The following is an 11,901-nucleotide window of genomic DNA, read 5'->3' as shown; positions in this document are numbered from 1 at the left end:
AAAAAAAAAAAAAAAAAGAAAAAAAGAAAGTTAACTGTAAACATAATTTTAATGGTCACTTTTACTCTAGTGAGTGGATATATAACTTATTTAAGTATTCTCACTTAAATACTTTTAAATTTTTTGCTATTATAAATAAAATTACATATCTTTGTGTGTAACTTTTTTGTATATAATTAGGAGTTTTCCTTAGAATAAGATCATGATGGGCTGGGTTTGGTGGCTCATGCCTGTAATCCCAGCACTTTGAGGGGTTGATGAAGGAGCATGCCTTGAGCCCAGGAGTTTGAGACCACCCTGGGTAACATAGGGAGACCCCATCTCTGCAAAAAATTAATTAGTCAGTCATGGCCAGGCGTGGTAGCTCACACTTGTAATCCCAGCACTTTGGGAGGCCAAGGCAGGTGGATTACCAGAGGTTGGGAGTTTTAGACCAGCCTGGCCAACATGGTGAAACCCCATCTCATGGTGAAACCCCATCTCTTAGCTGGGCATGGTGGCAGGTGCCTGTAATCCCAGCTACTTGGGAGGCTGAGGCAGGAGAATCGCTTGAACCTGGGAGGCGGAAGTTGCAGTGAGCTGAGATCTCACCACTGCACTCCAGCCTGGGTGACAGAGCGAAACTCCATCTCAAAAAGAAAGGAAAGGAGAGGGGAGGAGAGGGGAGGAGAGGAGGAAGGAAAGAAATAAATTAGTCAGGCATGGTGGTGCACACTTCTGGCCCCAGCCACCCAGGAGGCCGAAGCACCCAGGAGTTCAAGGCTGCAGTGAGCTATGATCATGCCACTGCTCTCCAGCATGGACAACAGAGCAAGACTCTGTCTAAAAAAAAAATTTTTTTTAGTGACCATGGTATGTTATAAAATTGACTCTAGTTAGTTACTTGTCCTTTTGGTTTTCTCCTTCAAGGTGTTTCCTCCATTCAGACTTCTTCCAGAGAAAATGACACTGATTCCAATGAATATGATGCAGGTGAACTTACAGGCAGAAAAATAAGATTTACCTTTTCTCCTTATCCATCTCTCTCTCTCTTTCTCTCTCTCTCTCTCTCTCTCTCACACACACACACACACACACACCCCTTTTCCTATTGATCTCTTATTTACTCTCACCCAAATACTACTGAATCTGATAAAGAACAAGATTAGTATTTTCCTGGCCTATGATGTACATCATATAAAAACTCTCTTGGAATCCCATGGATCGTTTGCTGTACTTCCATCTCTTCTGCATTTGAGTTGATATGGGATATATTTTTCAAGAAATGGGGGGAAATGAAGAAGTTAAGTTGCTTTGACAAAATGTTGGGAAAAGAGACATGATTTCTCCCCCATGTTCTAGGCATTCAATGGTATATTTAAATTCCAGGTAATGTCTGAAGGTGGCCCCCAGCCCCAATCCATCATTCACTTCTCCATCAGTAATCAGACCGTGGCTGTTGTTAATAGAAGGGGGCAAGTTACAGGGAAGATGGTTGGCACAGCTGTGGTTCATGGCACTATCCAGACAGTAAATGAAGATACCGGCAAAGTCATTGTGTTTTCTCAGGTATTGGTTATTTGCTCTGCTTTGCTTCTACTCTTCTATCGAGGAACCATACTGGGGGAGATGGGGAGGGAGTGGTAATGAGGAGAATGTCAGCAGCCCAGGTAAAGCCTTTTAGTGCCCCCATCTGGCATTTTGTCAACCAGGCATGGAAGATGTCATCTGTAGTGAAAACCCCACAGAATACTTGGCACTGTTATAAGATATGGTCCCCATCCTTAAAGAATTATTTGAAGAAGAGAAAAACAAATACGTCTATCTAATAAGTTTTTTCCAAATGTTTGTAATACATAATAATATATATATATGTATGGGGTACATTGCCAAGACCAGCTCGGTCATGGAGACCGTAACCCAGTGGGACTAGAGGAATTAAAGACATACCCACAGAAATATAGAGTGTGGAGTGGGAAATCAGGGGGCTGGCAGCCTTCAGAGTTGAGAGCCATGAGCAGAGATTTACCCACATATTTATTGACAGCAAGCCAGTGATAAGCATTGTTTCTCTAGATTATAGATTAACTAAAAGCATTCCTTATGGGAAACAAAGGGATGGGCTTTGGCTAGTTATCTGCAGTAGGAACATGTCCTTAAGGCACAGATCACTCATGCTATTGTTTGTGGCTTGGAACGCCTGAAGTGGTTTTCTGCCCTGGGTGGACCAGGTATTCCTTACCCTCATTCCGGTAAACCCACAACCTTCAGCGTGGGCATCATGGCCATCACGAACATGTCACAGTGCTGCAGAGATTTTGTTTATGGCCATTTTGGGGGCCAGTTTATGGCCAGATTTGGAGGCCTGTTCCCAACATGTTCCCCCTTTTTATTTTTGCAAGACAACAAAAGCAAAGGCGGCTTTATCATGGTGAGCTACTTCTTGCAGAAATCAGGATCCGCATCTGCAGACTATACAAAGACAAACCACACAGATTAAAAGCACAATTATCATTGAAATCACAGAGCCTCCAAGTGTTTTTATCCATTTTAACAGGTTACTAGCTGCTAATCTGTCTGCAGCTCCTTCAAGCACTCCAGTTCCTGGCATTAAGGTCAGGTGTGCCTGGGATGCTTTAAATATTTGTTCTTTTAATTTTGCTGTATCCAAAGACAAGTCTGTAGAGTGTCCTTCTAGATGCCTTTTTATTCTTTCCCAAATTTGAATCTTATTAAGAGTCATTAATAGTTTCCACAAATCCTTATATTTAGCTCCTACAGTGGGCCATATAATTTGAGGTTGAGGTGCCATTCTACTGCCATGTTTCCAGATAATAGGAACTCTTGCTGTACTTCTTATCATTTCTACCATCTAACCATTTTGTTCAGACCAGCTGAACATAGTGTGGCCACGGAACACAGAGTGGGAGGTGCAATTCATGCTAAACATCCCCTTAGGGGACCAATCAATAATGCAATAATGATTCCATAGGAATCGTTGTGCAGCACCTCTGCCTGTTCTGCAATCTTCCCAAACAATTACGTTCATTATTTCTGGCCAGGTTCATTTCTGTTAACAAATAGGTTTTTGAGGGCGGTATGCCTCAACTATAGGAGCACATTTATTGTGGTAAATACTGAGGTCAGAAAGCATGTGTAACTGTGTCATAGAGTGATTACACCCAGGCATTATTGCCAGCCAAGATTGATAAATATGCCCAATAAGTATAATTGTTCTCTGTGCCAGCCCTTGTTGAAGGAATACTCATGGCAATGGTGATCACCGTGATCATAGCTTTTGTTAAATTACTCATTGTGACTGGTTGTCCCGCTTTCCTCAGGTTTTCTTCCGCCATCTGTGACAGCTTCTTGATCTGTCTCCGGGTAGGTGGCTGTGTTCAATGGGTGTTGCTTGTGACAGTTGGGGTCCTCCTCAGCATCAGTCTCGACATGGCTTCAACCAGGGGATCCTCAGGTTTCTCCCAGAATCTCTTCAGCCTCTGGCTCATGATAAGGTTTCAGGTGTCCTGATGGTATCCAAATCGGCTGTTGATTTGGTCTAGGAGAAACACAAGCATAACCTCTACCCCAAGTTATTATTTTACCTATTTCCCAACTTTTTGTTATCGGATCTCTCTACCAAACCAGTTTTTCTGCTTCTGTCTTTGTAGCTGGTTTCTGTAGATGTTGTTCAGCTGCTGATAGCATCTGGCCTTTAGGCAGGCTCAAAAAATTTAAAGTCAGTAATGCTAGATTCAATTGCATATGTCGTGTCCTGTAGTCCCTATTTCTCCCCTTTTGCTTTTACAACTGCTATTTTAGGGAGAGGTTCATTCTTGCCACTATGGCTTGTCCTTGAGAGTTATATGGGATACTAGTAATGTGTTTAATATTCCATATAGAGAAAAGTGTAGCTAGAGCTTGGCTAGTATAGCCTGGGGCATTATGTGTTTTAATAGAAGCTGGAATGCCCATCACCACAAAACACTGCAAAAGGTGACGTTTAACAGAGGCAGAAGATTCTCTTGATTGGCATGTAGCCCAGACTAAGTGAGAAAAGGTGTCCACACATACATGTTCATAAGCTAGTCTCCCAAATGAGGGAACACGTGTGACATCCATTTGCCAAAGAGAATTATGTTCCAATCCTCAAGGATTAACTCCTCTTGTAAAAGATGAGGAATGTATCATTTGGCAAGTTGGGCATTGCTGGATAATAGCTTTAGCTTCTTTCCAGGTAATGCTGTATCTGCGCTTTGAGACCAGAGGTATTAACGGGTTAAACTGTGAAAGTGTTGACCAGGCACAGTGGCTCACGCCAGTAATCCCAGCACTTTGAGAGGCCGAGGTGGGCAGATCCCGAGGTTAGGAGATTGAGACCATCCTGGTTAACACAGTGAAACCCCGTGTCTACTAAAAATACAAAAACATTAGCCGGGCGTGGTGGCGGGTGCCTGTAGTCCCAGCTACTTGGGAGGCTGAGGCAGGAGAATGGCGTGAACCCAGGAGGCGGAGCTTGCAGTGAGCTGAGATTGCTCCACTGCACTCCAGCCTGGGCAACAGAGCAAGATTCCATCTCAAAAAAAAAAAAATTGTGAAAGTGTCTAGCATTATATATTGTTGTAGCAACTAGGCGATCAGCCATTTGATACCCTTCAGTTAAAAGTCCTGGAAGAGTTTTATGAGCCCTAAGGTGAATGATGTAAAAAGGGTGCATTCTACTCCTAACTGCTGTTTGCAATTGGGTAAATAAAGTCAACAGTTGCTCATCTGTGTAGAATTATAGTTGAGCATTTTCAACTAACTGTGTAGAATGAACCACATATGAAGAATCAGAACTCACATTAATAGGCATATCAAAAGCAGTCAATACCTCAATTACAGCTACGAGGTCTGCTTTTTGAGCTGAAGTACAGGGCATCTGAAAAATTTTACCTTTTGAGCCAGAATAAGAAGCTTTACCATTATTAGACCCATCTGTGAAGACATTTTCAGCACTTTTAATTCGTTTAAATTTAGTTAATTTAGGGAGAATCCAATTAGTTAATTTCAAAAATTGAAATAATTTTGTTTTAGGAAAATGATTATTGAGAATACCCACAAATCGGCTAAATGGGTTTGCCAAGTAAGACTATTTATAAAAGCTTGCTGTATTTGTGCCTTTATGAGTGGGACAATCATTTTTCCAGGATCTTATCCATGTAATTTGACAATCCAAGTTCTCCCATTTCCTATCGTGGGTAGCAATTTGATCCAAATAAGGAGTTAGAGTCTGTGAATTAGTATGTGGAAGAAAAAGCCATTCTACTAAGTCCTGCTCTTGGACAACACCACCAGTAAGTGAATGCTGAGTTGAAAAAATTGGCAAATCTAGAGTCTTCTCTGAATCTATTCTATTTATCTGAGCTTTATGGACTTGCTTTTCAATCAGCTGTAACTGTGCCTCAGCCTCTTTTGTTAATTGTCGAGGGCTAGTGAGACTAGGATCTCCTCTAAGGATAGAAAATAGATTACTCAAGGCAAGGTAGGAATGCCTAGAGCAGGTTGTATCCAATTAATATCCCCTAGTAATTTTTGAAAGTCATTTAAAGTTTTCAGTTGATCCCTATGTATGGTTACTTTCTGTGGCACTATTGTAGTATCATTTACTAAGGTCCCTAAGTAGGAGTAAGGAGTAGTAGTCTGAATTTTGTCAGGAGCTATAATTAAACTGGTGCGAGAAATCAAATTTTGCAAGTGATCATGACATTGGGGTAATATTTCTCGAGTGGGGGCAGCACAAAGTATATCGTCCACATAATGAAAAATGTAACACTGTGAAAAGTTTTTATGAGTAGGTTCAATTGCTTGCTCTACACACATCTGGCAAATTGCTGGACTGTTTAACATGCCTTGTGGCAGCACTTTCCAATGAGAACGCTTAGCAGGCTGCAAGTTGTTTACTGCAGGAATTGTAAATGCAAACCATTCACAACCTTGCTCAGCTAAGGGGATAGTAAAGAAACAGTCTTTAGTGAGGTAAGGTATGGCAGGCTCAGCTCGGTAGCCCGGGATGGGTGGGCGCCTTCAGACAGGTACCGCTGGTGGCTCAGGTGCCCTTACCGGGCATCCTCCAGCATTCTGGGCACCTGCCTACCCCTTGGTGGGGAGGCTGGCCACGGGCTGAGCGTGCTCCGGGCTGGGTACTCCTCAGTCAGTCCACGAGCATCGCATGGTAGACTTCCACTTGGCCAGCCCTTCCCACACTTCTGGGCGTGTCATCAGGAAGGTAAAACTAGGTTAGAGGTGGAGGGAGCACTTCTAACCTGGAAGAATATTGAAGAGAAGTCTTCACTGAAGAAGTGTCATTTGAGAGGAGCTATGGAAAGATTGAAAGGAAACACATTGAATGAGAAAAAACTAATATACAGTCATCAACATCCTTGTATAACCTAGTTTTTAAAAAACTGGATTTCAAAGAAAACAAAATTATCTTCCTTTCCAAATCCAAAAAGATGAAAATGACCGAGATACTTTCAAAAGACAACCAAGTGAGCACCACAGACTAATGAGTAGAATCAACAAGAACGTGGTTTTGGCCCTTTTAACGCTGACAAGTTCTGCATTTGTGCTGTTTCAGTTGTACTACTACAAGCACTATTTATCAACAAAGAATGGAGCTGGTTTGTCAAAATCCAAAGGAAGCTGAATTGGATTTGATGGCACACAGTGGCATGCAGTTAAAAAATTTATTATGCTAACATCCAACCAAAATGTACCAGTGTTTCTTTTTGATCCTTTGGTATTGGAATTGATTAATAAGAACTTTGAACAAGTCAAAAATATTTCTCATGGCTCCATTTCCCAATGCAGGTTTTTCTGTGTTCCAAGAGGCTTTACTGCACTTGCACTGCAGTCTCACCTATGGAGGAATGAGGAAGGCTGGTTTCGGGTAGCTGAGAATATGGGATTCAGTGCCTAAAGATTGAGAGTAAAGATCCCCGGCTAGACAGGATAGACTCACTTTCTGGAACTGAAATCCCCCTGCACTGTATCTGCAAATTGGCCGCTCATGCGATCCACTTGGTAGTCTTCCATGAGAGGAGTGGCAACTATCTCTGGCACGGCCGCTTGAGACTTAAAGAACACATTGACAGTAAATTTGTTCCCTTCTGAAAGTTACAGTTTGGTTGTTATCCAGGAGCTTTTGGCAGGCCAGAGTTACAGCAAGTTACTGTTGATGGACTGGAAGTTCTCATTCCAAAGAATGCAATGCACTTTGTAGAAGAAGTACCACACTCTAGGTTTATTGAGTGTAGATATAAAGAAGCTCGAGCATTCTTTTAGCAGTACCTTGATGATAACACTGTGGAAGCCGTGGCCTTTCGGAAGAGTGCAAAGGAAGTACTGCAACTAGCAGCGAAAACATGAAACAAATTGGAAGTACCATTCTGGCTGAGCAGTGGGACTTGTCTAGGATGGTATGGACAATGCAACATTATTCCTTATAGCAAAGATGTCGACCTAGGAATTTTTATACAAGATTACAAATCTGATATTATTTTAGCATTTCAGAATGCAGGACTTCTGCTCAAACACAAATTTGGGAAGGTAGAAGACAGCTTGGAACTATTCTTCCAGGGAAAAGACGATGTAAAACTTGATATTTTTTTCTTCTGTGAAGAAACTGATCACATGTGGAACGGAGTCACTCAGGCCAAAACAGGAAAAAAATTCAAGTACCTGTTTCCCAAGTTTACATTGTGCTGGACTGAGTTTGTAGACATGACAGTCCATGTGCCTTGTGAAACCCTCAAATACATTGAAGCCAACTATGGTAAGACCTGGAAGATTCCTGTAAAGAGGTGGGACTGGAAGCGCTCTCCTCCCAATGCACAACCCAGTGGAATCTGGCCTTTTTCTGAGTGGGATGAGGTTATCCGGTTATACTGAGATAATAGGTTGAAATGGGAGAATTCCTCTCTTGGAAAAACAGGTAGATAACTGTTTAAAAAGATACATGTCTATTTGTCAAACGTAACTGGGAACTAAAGAAAAAAAGTGACAAGTTGGAAGACACGGAAAGGATCCTAACTCCAGAACCATCTGACTTAATTCTCTCATTTAGCACTGAGGAATTTTCACGGACCTTACACACTGCTGGGCTACAGTGGAGAAGCCCAGATGAATGAGACAAATACCTGCTTCTTTTATTCCTCCCTTTGATAAACAACTCAATTTTTCCTTTGAGGAAACCCTCCCCCACCCTTTGAAGAGTTCAAGTTCTGTAAAGGTTTTTAAAATGTTAAGTAATGTTTGAACTGGAAGAGGAGCTCACCAGGCAAAGCAAAAGAAGGATATACTAGTCAAAAAGAATAACCCATTCCTGTTCTGGGCATTTAAGCTGGTATGTTAGTGCTACTTTTAAGATTGTGGAATCTGAGTTAATATTCAAGTGATCAGACTTTGAGTGGCATCAAGATGCCAAAAAGTGGCATCAATGATATCAGGTTCATTTTTCAACTAATCTTTTGTGGAATTGAATTAGAGAACAAGGCATTACTCTTTTAGGGAAGGTGAGAGCTTATTTATATCAGAGTTTATTACTTGTCAGGATAAGTAAATTTCTGTACCTGTACTGTTTTCATATTTGAAGTGAGAAGAAAGTTTATGCTTGTGTAGTGCTTAAATTTCAATCCATTGTATATTTTCACTGACATCTGATGGCACTTGTTGACAAATCATTCAAGTGAGACCATGCTACCAGACATGATTTTGAAAGAGTCCATGATTTCACAAAACTCATTTTTATTTTATTCTCAGTCACTCTGTTAGGTAAAAATATAAGAAACTCATGTATATTTTATATTTTCTGAATTTATAATCCTTGCACTCCCAATTTTAATGACAATAAAATCTTTTTTTCTTTTTTTTGAGACGGAGTCTCGCTCTGTCGCCCGGGCTGGAGTGCAGTGGCCGGATCTCAGCTCACTGGAAGGTCCGCCTCCCGGGTTTACACCATTCTCCTGCCTCAGCCTCCGAGTAGCTGGGACTACAGGCGCCCGCCACCTCGCCCGGCTAGTTTTTTGTATTTTTTAGTAGAGAAGGGGTTTCACTGTGTTAGCCAGGATGGTCTCAATCTCCTGACCTTGTGATCTGCCCGTCGCAGCCTCCCAAAGTGCCGGAATTACAGGCTTGAGCCACCATGCCCGGCCGACAATAAAATCTTAATAGAAAAAAAAAGAAACAATCTTTTAAATCTATGACTATTAAAGGCCAGTTTTTTGGAATCATAGCAGAAGAAGGCAGTCCTGGCTGTAATGCCACCATAGGTTGTATAACTGAATTAATGACTCTAAGATCTGTCAACATTCTCCATTTACCAGATTTTTTTCTTAATAACAAAGACTGGAGAATTCCGAGGGGAAAATGTTGGAGCTATGTGTCCTTTTTCTAATTGTTTAGTAACTAAGTCCTCTAAAGCCTCCAGTTTCTCTTTACTTAGCAGCCATTGTTCTATCCAAACTGGTTTATCTGTTAACCATTTTAAAGGTATAGGGTCTAGAGACTTAACAATGGCCGCCATCAAAAATGATATCCTAAACCCTTGGCAGGAACTTTATCTTTCCACTTGAAGTGGCTCCTTCAAACCTTGCAAATATTTTTCTAGTCCCATACCAAGGACATACCCCATTCCATGCATCATATGTTGACTTTAAGGGCTATATAATTGTTCTGGAATTAGAACTTGTGCTCCCCATTGTTGTAATAAATCTCTTCTCCATAAATTTATAGGTACAGAAGTTATAATTGGTTGAATAGTCCCAGGTTGTCCATTGGGTCCTTCACAATGCAAAATATAACTACTTTGATATACTTTGGGGGCTTTACCAACTCCAACTATGTTAAATTGAGTGGGTTGAATTGGCCACATGGACGGCCAGTGCTGCAGAGAAATGATTGAAATGTCCGCTCCTGTATCTACCAAACCTTTAAATTTCTTTTCCTGAATAGTTATTTCACAGGTAGGATGTTTATCAGTAGTTTGATTCACTCAGTAAGCTGCTTTGCCTTGTTTATTTGTGCTTCCAAATCCTCTTGTTTTTCACTTTTATCCATTTCTACAGACAGCACAATCAGGAGCTGTGCTATACACTCTCCTGGCTCTGCTTTCCAGGGAACAGTAGTCGATATAACAATTTGAATTTCCCCACTGTAACCTGAATCAATGACTCCTATATGTACTTGCACTCCTTTTAAGTTTAAAATAGATCTACCTAGAAATAATCTCATTGCCCCCGCTGGCAAGGGTCCACAGACTCCTGTTGGTACTTTTTGCAGGGGTTCCCCAGGCAGAAGGCTCACAGCTTTTGTGCGGCATAAATCTACTGCGGCACTACCGGCTGAGGTGGGGGACAGACATTGTACAGGGGTGAGGGAGTGGCCTGAGCTGGAAATGTCCTGGTTTGGAATGGGGTCCGGGAAAGGGCCCTCATGGTGTTTCCTGTGACACTGATTAGCCCAATGTTTTCCTTTATACACTTTAGGCATACATCTGGTTCATACTGATTGATAGCCTGTGTAAACTCTTTAAGTATTTTAAAAGGAAAAGGCTCAAACATAGTTATATTTCCCTGTTGATCTGGGGGGTGTATCCTAACAGGGAACTGCCAAGCCTCTATATCACCCTCTCTTCTAGCTTGCTGGATTCCTGCCTGAATAGAACTGAGAGCGGTTGCTCGAAGCACTGCTTGAACAGTGACTGGGACAACTACTTTTTGCCCAGTGTCCTCCGGAAAAGAAAGATCTGGAGGGTCAGGCCACTCTTCTTCTTCAAAATAAGGAGGGGGTGCAGAAGGGTAGGGATGAACCTCTTCCTCCTTTGCCACTTTAGCTTTAGCTGGCAAACGAACCTGCTCTGTCACCTCTTCTGTTATTTCGATATACTTTCCTTCCTCCTTATCATCAGTGTGAAAAGGTTCCAAGGTGGAATGAACCAGAGCCCACACTTGTCCCATTGTTACCCTGATGCTTCCAAGCTCTCCTTCTTACTCACCACGGGGATTGCTTAAGAGTACTCAGCTGTCCTCCAGCTTAGTTCCATGTTCTCCAACCATGACTCTGGTGACCCTTTGACCTGGGTTGGAGCCCCATGTATGGGCACCACTTGCCGAGACCAGGTCAGTTGTGGAGACCCTAACCCAGTGGCGCTAGAGGAATTAAAGACACACACACAAAGAAATATGGAGTATGGAGTGGGAAATCAGGGGGCTGGCAGCCTTCAGAGCTGAGAGCCATGAACAGAGATTTACCCACATATTTATTGACACCAAGCCAGTGATAAGCATTGTTTCTATAGATTATAGATTAACTAAAAGCATTCCTTATGGGAAACAAAGGGATGGGCTTTGGCTAGTTATGTGCAGCAGGAACATGTCCTTAAGGCATAGATCACTCATGCTATTATTTGTGGCTTAGGAATGCCTTAAGCAGCTTTCCACCCTGAGTGGGCCAGATGTTCCTTGCTCTCATTCTGGTAAACCCACAACCTTTAGCGTGGGCATCATGGCCATCATGAACATGTCACAGTGCTGCAGAGATTTTGTTTATGGCCATTTTGGGGGCCAGTTTATGGCCAGATTTGGGGGCCTGTTCCCAGCAGAACATGAGTTACTTTGATACAGGCATACAATGCATATTAACTACATCAGGGTAAATGGGGTATCCACCACCTCAAGCATTTATCCTTTCTGTGTTACAGACAATGCAATTATACTCTTTTAGTTATTTTTAAATAAACAATGTTATTGTTGACTGTAGTCACCCTGTTATACTATAAATACTAGATCTTTTTCATTCTATCTAACTATATTTTTGTGCCTATTCATCATCCCTATATCCCCCCTACCCACCCACTACCCTTCCCAGCCTCTGGCAACCATT

At 41.9% G+C, this 11,901-nt stretch overlaps 1 protein-coding gene and 1 pseudogene across 1 annotated transcript in view; both read left to right on the top strand.

The window, feature by feature from the left end:
• Window positions 1-11,901, top strand: part of NUP210L (nucleoporin 210kDa-like) — a 205,416-nt gene that overhangs the window by 107,701 nt on the left and 85,814 nt on the right. The window contains exons 23-24 of the mRNA XM_011928494.1: window positions 910-972; window positions 1,369-1,548. Coding sequence (XP_011783884.1) covers window positions 910-972; window positions 1,369-1,548 — 243 coding nt within the window. The remainder of the gene's footprint in view (window positions 1-909; window positions 973-1,368; window positions 1,549-11,901) is intronic.
• On the top strand, window positions 6,527-7,911 carry LOC105501996 (annotated as a pseudogene).

The sequence above is a fragment of the Colobus angolensis genome, unplaced genomic scaffold, assembly GCF_000951035.1.
Source record: "Colobus angolensis palliatus isolate OR3802 unplaced genomic scaffold, Cang.pa_1.0 Scaffold77, whole genome shotgun sequence".
NCBI classification, from domain to species: Eukaryota; Metazoa; Chordata; class Mammalia; order Primates; family Cercopithecidae; genus Colobus; species Colobus angolensis.
Note: the sequence above shows the minus strand (reverse complement) of the source record. Positions and strands in the feature narration are given on the sequence as shown.